General features: G+C 39.7%; 1 protein-coding gene across 1 annotated transcript; it reads right to left on the minus strand.

Annotated features, from left to right (window-relative positions):
- Nucleotides 1–1,443: 1,443 nt before the first annotated feature.
- LOC135479833 (nuclear receptor subfamily 2 group E member 1-like) lies at nt 1,444–11,792 on the minus strand. The gene is given in 9 exon segments (XM_064759738.1): nt 1,444–1,574; nt 1,577–1,678; nt 3,225–3,339; nt 3,772–3,998; nt 5,031–5,133; nt 5,564–5,751; nt 6,938–7,030; nt 7,915–8,115; nt 11,789–11,792. Coding segments are annotated over 9 exon segments (1,164 nt in total).
- Between the last annotated feature and the right edge of the window lie 3,932 nt (nt 11,793–15,724).

A 15,724-nucleotide genomic window follows, 5' to 3' on the forward strand; every position in this document is an offset into this window, starting at 1 on the left:
GGTGTCTCGGATGCTGGGCCCTCTCCTCTACCCATGTGTACCAATCAATAAACTGGATATACGGAACCAAATAAACATTTTATGTGGGAGTTTAATTTCCTACAGCGTCCTTTCGTTGATACCATCACAGGAAATCCAGAGAACAAATCACCTTTAAATGAAGAACTCCTCATCTAACTGCCATTTTGTGCGGATTTCAAATATGGTTTTTCTTTTTCTTTTTGGACGATGCAGCTATTCTTTTTAGCTGCTAAGCTTGCTCTGGTGGCGAAAATTCAACGTTCAACATGAAGATTTATGCACCAGTAGTACTTTTTAAAAGACAATTGTTTAAAAGAAAAGACAAAAAACAATTCAACAATAGTTTGTTTGGAAGCAGTGTGGAAACATACCTGAAGGACAACATCCATTTTTTTCTGACGAGCTTTGTTACTCTATGCAATTTAAAGTGGAATTCTAACGAGGCCATCGGCTGCGCCATGTTGGAGAAACCGAGAGCACGACTGGTTAAAGATAAAATGGGTGTCGGGTGACGTCAAAGGAAACAGAGCAAATCACCTTTAAATGAAGAACTTCTCACCTAAATGCCTTTTGGTGCGGATTTCAAATATGGTTTTTGTGATTTTTGTTTTGTATTTATTATTTTTTACACTGATGAAGATGAAGATCTGGGGGTTGAACATTTTGGACAAAATTGCACAGGCTGAAGTACAGTGACGTCACCTATTCTTTTAAGCTGCTAAGCTTACTCTGGTGGCGATAATTCCACGTCCAACATGAAGATTTATTCACCTGTAGTACTATATCTATATCTGCAGTTACCGTGGAAATTCTTGATATAACGAACTATCAATTAAAGAAATAAATAATAAATGAGGAAATATTAAAGTCAGAGCATGGTTAAAGATTAAAATTAACTCATGACGGCGCTATGCTTCAGTCTGATAAATATGGGCCGAAAAGTCCACCTTAGATCTTCAGTAATTTCCGCACTTGTTTACACCAAAAAGTTTAAAAAATGAAAACCATATACGGAATCAACATCATGTAGCCTCTTAGATGATGCTCTGGCCTCCGAGATCACGAAGCTTAAACCTGATTTAAAATTCAGATAACTTTAAAACTGTTATTTGTTACGTAACAAAGCCAATATACTACTTGACAGCATAAATTCAGGGTAACCTATTGTAAAACAATTTTTAGCTAAAATATCGCAAGGAAAATGCGAGGTTAAAGAACTGAAGTTCTGATTTAAGGCTTAGATCGCTTCTTGATCAGGGGGCCTGCTCTTTTAAAGAAATCCGCTGATTTTTTCTCCTGTAATTTATCCCTAAATTCGTATTTCTTTGGCATAATGTCCCAACAGAATTTTCCGTTTAGACTGTTACTCATGTAATTTCTCAGTCTCTTGCACATTGCCTTTCTGAGTGAACATCTCATGAATCACATGTCCGACAATATCTGAGCTATTGTGACATTCCCTTGCAGAAGATGTCCAAAGAAAATGTCCTCTATTAGATGACGAGGTACTGTTTTCAGACACGGCAGCGTTAAGAGCATTTTGCCGAATCGTGCGGGTTGTGGGGCTGAGCTTGTGACACATAATGCGCAAGCGCGAGTTGGGCTTGGTCCTGTAAGGTTTCTATCTTCGTTCTGTCAACTAGGTCCCGTTTGGAATCTGGAAACAAGATGGCGGGGTCAGTTAATATCAGGATGCTGCGTGGTCCTCAACTGTTATAAACCTTAGTTTTAATTTTCCTCAGATAAATAGTGCTTAGTTTCACAAGGTTTTATTATTTACAAGTGAACTTTGCTGTTTGTAGGGGAAACTCTCTTGTTTGCAGGTTTATGTCTCCATGTTTGTTTATAGAGTAAAATATTGTTTCTGCCTTCAACACATCTAGACAAGCTACTATCAATCTGTCTCCGACCAGGAATAGATTCCGACAAGGCAATTGTTTAAAAGAAAATACGGAAAATAATTTAACAATAGTTATGTCGGAAGCGGTGTGGAAACATGCCTGAGTTACCACAGCCATTTTTTTTTCTGACGTGCTTAGTAACTCTGTACGTTTTAATGTGGAATTTTAATGAGACGACTGGATGCGCCATGTTAGAGAAACCGAGAACACGACTGTCCATCACCCGTGCTCCGAGCTCATATGGTTAAAGATAATGTGGAATTCTAAAGAAACATAGGATGCGCCATGTTGGAGAAACCGAGAACTCAAATGTCCGTCACCCGTGATCTGAGCTCATATGGTTAAAGATAATGTGGAATTCTAACAAGGCAAATGGATGTGCCATGTTTGGGAAACCGAGAACACGACTGTCCGTCTCCTGTGCTCCGAGCTCATATGGTTAAAGATAATGTGGAACTCTAACGAGGCCATTGGATGCGCCATGTTGGAGAACCGAGAACACGACTGTCCGTCACCCGTGCTCCGAGCTCATATGGTTAAAGATAAAATGGGCGTCGAGTGATGTCTGCGGGCAACAGTTACTTCTTAGGTTGTGGAAATAATAGTTTAAAATCTATATTCTATAAATTTTAAATATCTCGATATAAGTAATTTTCCTTCTCTGATCTTCGATATCTCTGTTATCTCGCAGCATCACGAAAATAAAAAAAACATACTTTTTAAACTTCATGTGGAATGCTTCATCGATGCACACATACATTTGTTCTACAGCTGTCGTTTCTTTTAAATGATTTTTGACACTGGGGATAATGCCTAAGGCTTTATAAATAAAAATCTTCGTACTTTCTCGCTTGACTGTGAACACGCTGTCAAGAATATATCTAAAGGCGTGTTAGCTCTGGAAAACCTGTGCGCCTCGAAAGTGTTGGACGTTCTGACATACACCATGTATGTGGATAGGTCTACTTCTGTTCATTATATACAGCGATTGGGCATGACTAATGTCATGTCTCATGTTTCCTTTATGTCAGTGTTAAGACCGGTCCACTTGAAGATTATGAGCATGCTACGACTGAGACACTGTTGACAGTGGCGTTATCTTGTAGAAGAATAAAAGAGAATCTACCATTGCAAGGTAGAGGGAAGGAGACTTGGAGATATTTGTGGGTCTTCGAGAATTAAATGTCTAATTTTCCAGATGCCCGTTTAGGTAGTTGTTCGTTGTTTTTAGGATACACACAACATATACTCAGGCTGTCTCTATGGGAACAGCGTTGGCATGCATATATCAACAAATCTGACCTTGTTTTAAGAGAACAATTGTCTCCAGGAACGACAACTCTGTACCGTCGGCGTTCAACATTTGACAGGCAATTATGGCGCTGTGCAGGCGATGGATGTTTTCCACAGCGGATCTCTGCAAATAAAATTAAATGCATTTAGTAAATCGATTACTGTCAAGGGATTGGCTGTTCAGCATCGATTTACTTTATATTTATTTTCATCTGTGGGGCTCAGGTGGTTAAAGAGATAGTTAGCTTGTCCGGTATACGCACAGGTCGGAGGTTTTCTCCCAGCAATTCCGTTTCCCTGAGGGCGTCGCGTAAGTGAAAAATTCAAGAGTAGCCAACGGCATTGAACGCCAATCAGTCCAATACATAAAATCACTGAACACCAGCTGTACAATACTTGTGTTACACAGTTCGCCTCGTATGGATGCAGACATATTTTTTATGCAGAGACAGATAGATGCAAGCTCCTCGCCACGAGAGTATTTTACAGTTCCCGTGCGATATGTTGCCAAGAAACTGTTTCAGTTTCCGAATTATAATGATGTCACATGGCCTACCCTATTAGAGTCCGTCTTCCCTGCCCGGATGCTCAGCATAGCAATGTCAACAGGCCAGTAGGCGGCGCTCAGAAGGAATAGATCCCCCCACGTGTCCCGTAATAGACTCTTCTGATCATGTGGATGGATTGATCCAAATATGTAATTGACACGAGCTCTCCGCACAGCGGCGCAAAGTATTTGTGTGGAGACTTCCTGGAGAAGACTAACGGAGTTCTGGTTAACACCTGGAAGGAGGAAAAACATAAAACTATATTTGGGGGGAGGGGGACTAATTATATAGATTTCAATAGTGCCAGATGTTTATCATGTAGAAATATGCAACTGTTATCTTTCGAAAATCTTGACAACACGTCTGTAAATTTTCACAGCCCATAAACATCGCAGACTCGATGCCAGTTCTTCAATCAAAAACTATTTCACATGGAAGCCTACCTACAGGGCGAGGCATCGAGCTAGTGAAGAGAGGTAACAAGGTAGAGAGGTAGCGAAGTCGTGAGACAAGGCTATGTCGCTGCCTTGCATCGTTACCTCGCTGTCTGGTTACATCTCTATGTGGCTACCTCGCTGTCTGGCTACCTCGCTGTCTACCTCGCTGTCTGGCTACCTCGCTGTCTGGCTACCTCGCTGCCTTACTACTTCGCATCGCTGCCTCGCTACCTCGTTGCCTGACTACGTAGATTGATAGCGAGGAAGCGAGGTAACGAGGTAGCCAGGCAGCTACAAAATAACTTTTTCTTGGTCAGTCAGTGGGTTGCGACCAGGGTTCTTCCGTCAGTGTGCTTACATGGACGCGACAATTCCGCTCCAATAGGCTGAATCTAGGACAGAAGCCACACGGAGAAAAGCACCGAGGACAACAATCCCGGCGGACCAAAACTTTGGCGGACAAAGTCTGAATTAACCGACAAAACATATCTGTCAGTATAACAAACGTGATGTTAAATATTTGTTGACGGGAATTCATATGGTGTGACTTTGTTTTTCATCTAAAAATTTGTCATCAAAGCGTATCCCAGTCTGTCAGTCGGGTTTAACAGCTTTCCTCTCATAAGCGTTGTACACTTACGCCCTGCACGGAAAGAAACCGTGCAGAGCGTGGGGGGAAACCCACGACCATCCGTAGGGTGTTGGAAGTATTTCCAAATCATTGCTACACTTATTTGGAATGAACCATTTTCTTTAGAGGTGTTAGGCTATAGCATGAAAATTATATTTCCGGGATAGGAAACACAAGCTGCAATACAGCAATTGTTTACCACACTTGTAGACTTCTTTAGTTTTCAGATAAGCCTGGAATGGAGGCTGATCCTTCTGTACACCGCTGAGAGATATAGCTCTTTCCGATGTCGTAAAAAACGGCTAGAATACGTGGACATTGAACGAGTGTAAGAAAGGTTCTGATGATTGAAATAATGTATTGGAATCTGAAAGGTCACTTTAGGGAGATTGTTTTAAGTTTCTCAAACAAGAAAACAGCTTATGCCATGCACCATATGCACCAAATACTGCTGGAGGGGTTTATGTCCGCCGGGGTTTTGTCTGCAGGGCGTTTTCTGCGGCTGTTTGTCCGTCCCCCCAATATGCCACCCTAAATTTATTCACAGTTCATGTATTACATGTATGTCATCAAATAGCACTGTTACGACCAGTACTTACCAACTGGTAACTGCAGTGCTCGGAAAACAGTCGGTAGGCGGACTGGAGAATTGGGGAAGGGACTGAAGCAGCACAGGGTGTTATTAGTATGTTGCCACCCCACGGGGATGGTGGGACCGTACCGAGGGCCTACGGGTTTGAAAGCACTGAATGGCAAAATACCGGGGGTAGACTGCTGGCTGGACCGAGTAGAGAACTGCGTGAAGCCATCTGTATGATGATCGTGCTCTGGTTGCGGTAAGGTTGACGCGGCCTTTGTCTGGGTTGAACATGCGCTCTTTTTGCCTTTATTTTTCCGTGGTCCTCGCTCCTCTTGGACGGCTGCACGGCAAGAAAAAAATGTGACAAAATAACCGACGTGCATCCGTAGCCTGTGAGACATGCGCAAAACTAACCCAAAGACAAGAACAACATGGACTTCCGCCACAACAAAAACATTCTGATTAATTCTTTGACAGAGTTGATTAAGCAGCACAGTAGTATCTTTCCATTGAAATGCATGCGGTCCAAGCTGTGCCTCCACCCATAAACCAGACTGCCCTCGCAAAGCTAACCATTTTGTCTTAAGACGGCGTTCAACGATGGATGGATGTTTGATTTTGCAGCTTCGGGTGTGTTATATAACAGTAGAAAAAAAGCGTAGAAATGGTTTGAAACAAGGCCTAGCGGTCAGTCAGGAAATTAAGTAGTCTGCAGCAGAGATGCCAGCGGTGATAGCTGTCAAAACAACTTTCCTAAGAGGGGTGTCCGAATAGGGAGCGGAAACTCTTCCGTTTTCAGAGTAAGTTCATTGATGCAGTCATTTCCAAAAATTACTGATGAGGTCCAAAAATATGTATTAAGACATATAAAATATGCCTCAAAAGGAATTTTGTTTTGAATTTGAATTTCTGGCATGACTTTATCCTTTTAACACCAAACAATCAATTTAAATTTAGATAGGCCGTTGTTCTGTTGGTATATGCGCATGTACATAACCAGTTGGTTTTACAATGTCATCAAAAGCCGTAGGAGTGAACAACAGCTATACTCTGATTTGGCCCGAATTAAATTTGGCCCGAATTAGATTAGACGAGAAAAGTCCTCTGTTATAAGATGTCACATGGGATTTAAGAACAGTCATCTCGAAATTAGTTCTTCAAATGATTTTTAATCTTCTCTCCGTCTCCAAGCTGAAGTCATTCATCTCCATGCTGAAGTCATTTACACTAACTTTTACACAGAAAAAAATTGGCCTGCAACATCTATATGGGAGCACGCCAGCGCGGAGCAATGACCCTGCAGCTTTACACCAATGCGGTCGCCGTGGGTTCAAGTCCAGCTCACGCGAGCTTCATCTCTGGCCGTATGTGGGAAGGTGTGGCAGAAATCTGCGGATGAACGCAGGTTTCCCCCTACCATAATGCTGGCCGCCGTCGTATAAGTGAAACATTCTTGAGTGCGGCGTAAAACACCAATGAAATAAATCATACTATAGATTTCTGAATAAAAAAATGTATCTACTTACCATTTTTGTTCATCTTGACAGAGAAGCATTTCTGAAGTCGACAATAAGGGCACCAATTACGGCGAGCCTTGTCGATAGCACAGTTCCCTTTACCTGTGACAGAAACCACCCATTAACTAATTCGTCAACTTGTCCGTGACCATTTTTAGTTAAAGTTATGCCGAAAATGTACATACATTTTACCAAAATATGTGTGACTGGGCTCTCGCTGATCTTGTGATCTGTCCAAATAACGTAGCTAATTAAACATATGACCAAACTAATGTTGGGAGCCTTGTTAAACCCCATGGAAACACATAAAGATGGTGGGACATCGTGTCGTCAATGCTACATACTTCAATCAAGCAGGTGGTGAATGACGTGGTCACATTTGGATTAACTGCAGTTTATTTGTTTATTAATACCGCCTAATGGCCTAATGGTTAAAGCGTCCTCGAAGTCGGGAGACCCCGGGATCAAACCCGGGTCGCGTCACGCCAAAGATCTTTTAAAAAGGTACTTGCTGCTGCCTCTCTTGGCGCTCAGCGCTGAGAGGTTAGAGCAAGGAAACGTCACTGGTTGATCCGACGTAAGTATAATGTGACTGGGTGGGGTATCATGAATGGTGTCTTCAGCATGCACTTGCCCTGCCACAAGAAGACACAATATATGTATACACACACCTCATGACTCTTCATTTTCATTTGACTGAATAATTGATAACTACGACGTAAAACCCCAAGTATACATACATACATACATACATACATATTTCTTTATAATTTTTTACCTAATTCTACTTAGTCAACACTGCCATGAAGCGTATCATTTTCAGCCATTTAAGCATTTACAAGAACAATTGGTTTTGAACCACAACTCAAGTAAACTGACAAGAGGCTAGATTCCTCCAGTCACACGTGACCATTTTTCAACCATTAAACCGTCGTGACTTTACGCTCTATGCAGCAGACTATTATACTTCATATAGCAGTTCTCACCGATACAAGTGTAGACCATCTTCCTCCTGATAGAACGCTTAAAGAAACAGCTACAGCCGTCACAGCAGAACACTCCATAGTGCTTCCCGTAACTCTTGTCACCACAGACCTTACAGGACACAGGCACCGGCAGCGTTCGTCCTAGAATAACAAAATACAAATCATTACAAAGTCCTCCTCGTAACTCTTGTCTCAACAGGCCTTTTTAAAAGACAGAGGCATCGGCAGAGATGGTCCCTGCAACAACAAAACAAAAACACCACAAAGTGCTTCCCGTAACTCTTGTCTCAACAGGCTTTTTACAAGACAGAGGCATCGGCAGAGATAGTCCTGCAACAACAGAACAAAAACACCACAAAGTACTTCCCGTAACTCTTGTCTCAACAGGACTTTTACAAGACAGAGGCATCGGCAGAGATAGTCCTGCAACAACAGAACAAAAACACCACAAAGTGCTCCCCGTAACTCTTGTCTCAACAGGCCTTTTACAAGACAGAGGCATCGGCAGAGATGGTCCTGCAACAACAGAACAAAAACACCACAAAGTGCTTCCCGTAACTCTTGTCTCAACAGGCCTTTTACAAGACAGAGGTATCGGCAGAGATAGTCCTGCAACAACAGAACAAAAACATCACAAAGTGCTTCCCGTAACTCTTGTCTCAACAGGCCTTTTACAAGACAGAGGCATCGGCAGAGATGGTCCTGCAACAACAGAACAAAAACGCCACAAAGTGCTTCCCGTAACTCTTGTCTCAACAGGACTTTTAAAGGACAGAGGCATTGGCAGAGATAGTCCTGCAACAACAGAACAAAAACATCACAAAGTGCTTCCCGTAACTCTTGTCTCAGCAGGCTTTTTACAAGACAGAGGCATCGGCAGAGATGGTCCTCCAACAACAGAACAAAAATGCCACACAATGCTTTCCGTAACTCTTGTCTCCACAGACCTTAGAGGCACCTTTGATTTTTTGCTCTTTTTATTATTTAATTATAACTATTTGTCTGTTTTATTTCCATTTCACATAAGGTTTTTGATAATTCGTTCAGATGTTTTTGTTTTAGCCATTTCATGTTTGGCATTCATGACCGAAATGGTACATAAGGTTGTTCTGAATCTATTTGCTAATTTATAATACCTGAAGTGCTATATAAAACTTTTACAATGCTATATCCAGCAGGGAAAGCATTTGCAATGTCAAGGTAACACTTCCCAAGGTGTGAGAAGTTTGAATATTAAAAAATTGGAAAAGCTTACAAAATGTTATAATGTAACACTTAAAACTCTCTTGTGAAATGAACACTCTCCGATGTGTGCCGCATTATAAATGCTGTAACATAACACACACAGCCATAACTTGTAAACATTTTATTTGATTGGTATTTTAAGCCGTACTCAAGAATATTTCACTTGTACGGCGGCGGCCAGCATTATGTCGGGAAACGGGGAAGAGCCTGGGGAAAATACGCGACCATCCGCAGACGTAAGATTTTAAGAGTATTGGCACATTTGCATGCTGTATCATTTTAACACTTAGAAAATTATGCTACTATTACATTTACGTTGTAAAAGTGTCTAATCATTGCTGCTTTATTTTTTACCCAATTGTGCTTAAACTATGGTTCTGTTAAAATAAAACCCTGACGGCATTAAGAGAATTAAAACATTATCCAAGGCATGGAGCATAGAGAGTAAAACCAAAGGAGCTTTCGATTACAAAGTATCTACATTCACATACCATTAAATAACTGAAAATGAATCGAGGCTGTTATTGCATGTCCATGAGAGAAGCCCAGGAGATGTGTCAAACGTTTGCCATGACGCACACGTCAGAAACATCCTCATAAATATCCAGTTATAAACTCACCATTATCATAAAGAAAATTTGAAATTCGACCTAGAGCATACAACACATACATACTTGGAGAATTTTGAATTCAAGTTCGTACACATCTAATTATTCATTAACAAATCAGTTTCTCTTACGAGTATATATTTGAAACTATTTTATAGATACTTAAGAAAAAGTATATATATATAAAAAGGGAAAAGCAATTAGGCGCCTTCTTTGGGATGAGTGAGTGAGTCCTTAGGGTTGAACGTCTGCTTAGCAATTTTTCAGTCATATGATGGCGTAGGCGCCCTTAGAGTGCATGTACATGCAATGTACCGCCTTGTTGCAGGATGGATTTCCACTGCTTTTTTATATAGTGCTGCTTCACTGAGACGACTTACCGAAGGCAAGTAAGTTGCCCCACCCGAGCCATTATACTGATACAGGTCAACCAGTTGTTGCACTATCCCCTTCTTGATGAACGTAAAGCCAGGGAGCTACAACTTCTTCTTTTAAGGTCTCAAGTGTGACCCAACACAGGGTTGACCCTGGATCTATTTGACTTCGGCCTGGATGTACATTTTTGTTTTCTAAATTATAAACAACTGTGAATATTATCTATTAATAGCCATATCCACGGTTTTAAAAACATATTTTTACAAAAATACTTCTAGCAAAAAATGCTAGGGAAGGCCTTCTTTTTCCATCTGAAGTACAAATTTGTTATAATATTTCGTAGCATAGTAAGGATCCTTCACTGTAAAATTAAATATTTGACAAAGCGTTACAAATCATTGCAATACACCTCTCTTTCCGAAATGTCAAATTAAAAAAATCCTTTCATAGTTCTTTATTTGTTACATCGGCGTTAAAGGTGGAGAAAATATAAAAATGACATAAAATTCAGGTGAAAGAGTGTGAATAATTAGTTGTACATGTGGTCTTCAAATTTTTTTTCGAGTTTTCTTTAAAGAGAAAATGACACTTGAAAATAATTAGTGTATTGGGGGTATTTGGGACCACATTTTGATATATATAATAGTTCTTTAGTTATGTTAAAAATGACTTAGTGACACATGTTTAATAAATATGTTTGCACTAGAATTTGGCCTTTCCAGCTAACAAATGAGTTCAACTTGGTTTATGGTCATATTTATGTTTTTAATAAATTCATAAATTTTATGAATACATTTGGATATAATCAAATTTGCATTCAAATAAATTTATTCGATATGAATTACATCCTTATTTAGGACATCATTATGCACTAACGATAAATGCCAAAAGGTGGTCCCAAACACCCAGCATACAAAACTGTGTTCAAACACAATTTTCTCCTTAAAAAAAGACCATAAATGCAAGTAAGTTTTCACGCTCTTTACTTTGATTTTGATATCATTTTTGTGTTGTCTTCCCCTTTAAGCGCCTCATTCAAGAATTGCAAACTTTACCTGTCGTCCCCGTTAATTTTCTTTTTGTGATAGACAAAGCGTATTACCATAAAAAATGTTATTACGCCATTAATGCATTGCTCATGTTATTCCCAAATAGTCCTTGATTTTACTTGTCTCCTTATTGTAAGAGATAGAGATAAGAATATTGTATATCTTACCATTTATCTTATACCTTTATCTTTGAATAAAAGCCCTTGTGGGTTAATGTTTATTGTACACACTCTTCTCAAAATGCAGCGTCTTGAATCTTGAAAGGTATTTAAATGCGCTATGTAATACATGGTAAGCTAAGATACACTCCACATGAAAACCTAGCGTAACCGTCTATAGCCTTTGTGTATAGCATGCTAAAAGTTATAATTTAAACGTTTTCATAGATGCTTAAAATAAAGATCACTTATCCGACCTTACGTGGGAATGTATTCCAACAATTTGTGGCTGGTCGTTTCCTCCCACAATAATGCTGACCGACGTCGTATTAGAAAAATATTCCAAACTATGACGTACAACAGCAATCAAATAAATAAATGAATAAACCTAAGAATACAGTATTTTATAAGGTATACATGTTTATGAAGAAATACTTACCCATCGTCAAGATCTGGTGGCTCTGCACTGGATATTTTAGCAAAGATCGGCCAAGTCTACCAAAGTATGGCGATACTGATTTATGGCTAAAATCGTTGAAAGTGTGTTGTAAAACGTTTTTCTTCCGTAACTAAATAATTTCGTCCAAAATGTATTGGGAATTCAAATAAAAACATCAGTTTTCCAAAAGTTATATTAAGAGCAATAGGCGTTAAACTCAGAACACAATTGTAGTAAAAATGACCAAAGTTTCGTTCTTATCTATACCCAGGAACAGGAAACTCTATAAAAGGAACCCTTTGGAATCTGAACCAACATCAACTACCAAAAAATTCCTCGGTTAGAACTCAGTTACCGTACCGGGAGGGAAGTGATTTTTGTAGTCGATTCAACCATGTGGGCGGGGTCGTAACTTTATATCAAAGGGTAAAGGAATAAAAACGAGCTATTATTGGGAACCTTCTAAATGGTCGACTTAGAGACGCTGATGACTGGCTAAGGAGGAATCTTCTCCCACCTGTCACTCGGCACACATCTGATCTCAGAGACTTAGACATTTTCGCCTGTTTACCGCTGAAAAACTTTTCGAACGCGCGCACCGTGTTGATTCAGATGCCCCCTATCGACCACAACGATCGTTTAATCCCTCATTAAGCGGGCACCGTTTTCCAGCGAGGGGTTCGATAGGCGAGATCGAGACTCTGTGGCAGAAGGAGGGATGCCGGCAAGACGGCGGGGCAAATGCCATGGGATGAGCTCGACTGACACGCCGTGCTTGGAACAGGCAGCGTTTCCGAAGTCTCAAGGAGTTGCGCGTTTATTCAGTTGGCGTGAGACGCATCAATAGCGATCTGTCTTCTCGCAATCAGCCGACTTAGCGAACTTTGCCATTGACGGAGGAGAGGCAAATCGCCGTATTTCATTTCGCGGACACGTGCCCTTGCTCTTCGGTACCGCTCAGAAAAGCCAAACACATCTTGTAGATCGATTAACTTGCCATGAGAGTTATTTGATCAAGGATCCTCTCCATACAGATCCGCCTAACCATTTTCTACTCTATTGTTTTCCGCGATGACGCCTGAGCGACATTAATAACTCTTGAATTTCAAATCATCGATCGCATCAGCCATTGGTTGTTGAATGAGTAAATCACGATCTCGCGCGAGTTTGTTCATTACCATGGTTACGTTTGAGTGACACAATCCTTTCTAAGCAGTGTTTTAATTTCCATAAATGAATACAAGCAGATTTAAATAAATTAGTTATGACTTGTCACGGCCGCTAACTAATACCCTTTAATGGCTGACGCACTAAAACTACTGCCTTATAGATGTGGAAAATATAAAAATCAAGAAATGTTCAGATGAAAGAATCTGTAAGTTTAGTTGTATATATGACCTTCAATTTTTTTACTCTTCTTGAAAGAGAAAAAATATTTGAAAATAATGTTTGCATGCATATTTGGGACTACTTCGTGGCGAGCAATAATATTCTAAATGAGGACGTAGAATTTGGTATTTTAAGTTCAACCTGAACTTAGTTATCTTTTTATTTTTAATGTATTCATACACATTACCAAAATTCAGATTACACGCATGCGTTTGGATATAAATCATAAATTTACATTCCAATAAATAGATTAGACATGCATCACTTCCTTGTGCCAAATACCCACCCCGTACAAAAATATTTCCAAACACCCTATTATCATAAAGAAAACATCCCCAAAATATTAATATTTGCAAATAAGTTTCAATGCTCTTTCACTGGATATTTGCCTTATGTCATGTTTTCTTTTCCTTTAAAACATTTCGCCTTACCTCGCGCTCTCAGTGCACAAAATAGGCTCAAACTGTTACATACAGACATCTAAGCAAATGTTGCTCTAAGTTTTTTGTTTTATTTTATTCCCTTTATATTTAATTATTGGCTTATTTACTTCCCTAATACTTCCCTACATATAAATTTATTTCTTTGGTGATTTATTTGTTTGTTTTGATATTTGAGGTTTTACTTATACGACAGCGGTCAACTTTATGCGAGCAACCCGAAAGTAACCAGTTACTTGTACATGGTACCATTCCTGTACCTCAACCGTAAATAACTCTCTAGTTCCGTGTAATGCCAACAGATTTTTTTTGTTATTCTATGATAATCGCCATATAAATATAAGTTCAAAGAAAACGTATACAATATAGTTAATCAGTTTGAATGTTGGAATTTTAAGATGAAAATCATAGACCAAAATAATTTATTTATTTATTTATTTGAATGAAGTCTCACGCTGTACTCAAGGATATTACACTTATACGACGGTGACCAGCATTATATGGTGGGAGGAAATTGGGAGACCTCAGGTGAAACCCTCGACCAACCGCCGGCTACAGCCATATCTTTCCACGTATGACCGGAGAGATAGCCAGTATGAGCTGGACTTGAACTCACAATAACTGCATCTGGGAAAGGTTACTTAGTCTTTGTGCCAAAATAATTACTCTTACATCCGATTGACGTCACATGGAGAATTTTCTTCCTATACCGGTCATAAACATAAGCCTGTTCCCTTTTATTCATTTTCTTCAGGCATAGAAAAGAATTGTGAGATACTCTATTTACGCTGGACCTCGGATCTTACACTGTAAACTTTATTTATAAAATTCAGGCTAGAATTCTGCAGGCAAAAACAAAATGTGAAAAAGGAAAGGGTTTCCTGCCACAGGTTTTCGTGGCTAATGATTTATCCTTGTTAGGAAAGCAATAAGAATACGTCACTTCATTAATAGGTCAACGATGCAAAGCCGCATCCCATACGGTATGAGTTTTATTCGAATACGTGACGTTGATGGCCAAGACCAAGAGATCTGCTGGAACAGGAGAACGCCATGCTGACGACATCATACTTAACATATATACACAATGTTTATATGTAGGTAATTGTATGGGGTTACATATAGGTAAATGTACGACCTGTAGTGGAATTGAACCCGGTTCTCCCCAGTTACAAAGCGGTGACTCAGTGTCGTCGGCAACGGCATTGTGCTATATGATGTATAGGATAATCTTTCCATATAATAATATGGGATTCAGCATAGATGTAGTTCAAATACTGATTGCTTTCTCGTGTACACAAACCTATGACCCGGGCCATCCTGGTGGGACTTAAGTGTCAAGTCGCGCGAGAAACTCTCGTAAATGTGACCTGGGGATTTTATGCATGATATGTTTATATTACTTCTGAGTCTACTTAGTTCAGATTCCCACATTTTCAAGGTAAGTAGTAGCTGGGACAGTAGACGGTTGGCATCTTTCATATTGTACTGAACTCAACAAAATCACGTCTTGCCGGTTCTCTTCAAATTTTAACAAATACGTGGGCGTGTCCGCTTTGACTCTATATCTCTAGAACGTTGACCGCTCTTGTATGACTAAAATATTCTTGAGCACGACATAAAAAACCAATCACACAGCTATATCGATACCCTATACCACAGTGTAAGTATCTAGAGTGGCGCTTCACGTATAACAGAGATATGTGTATGCCTTTTTATTGTAATTTTTTATATTATTTACTCTTATATTTTAGTGACATGCATTTTGTTTCCTGGTAGAACATATGTATTTATTTATTTGACTGGTGACTGGCTGCACTCAAGAATATTTCACTTATGCAAACGCCGCCAGTATTATGGTGGAAGTAAACCAGGCAGATCTCGGGGGAATCGTCACACTGTAATCTTGAGATAAATATCTTATACACTGTGCCGTATACTAGATAGGGCCTGATAGTACCAGATCAGTCTGACCACATAGGTCATGTTGTCTACTGGTATGGTTATGCAGGAGTTAATATCTTTAAGTTAAACAGTCGGCTACTGATAAGTTAGATATATAATTCTGCAACTGGTTCATTTCAGACTGGTCTTACCTGAGCAAGAT

The sequence above is a fragment of the Liolophura sinensis genome, chromosome 12, assembly GCF_032854445.1.
Source record: "Liolophura sinensis isolate JHLJ2023 chromosome 12, CUHK_Ljap_v2, whole genome shotgun sequence".
Classification (NCBI taxonomy): domain Eukaryota; kingdom Metazoa; phylum Mollusca; class Polyplacophora; order Chitonida; family Chitonidae; genus Liolophura; species Liolophura sinensis.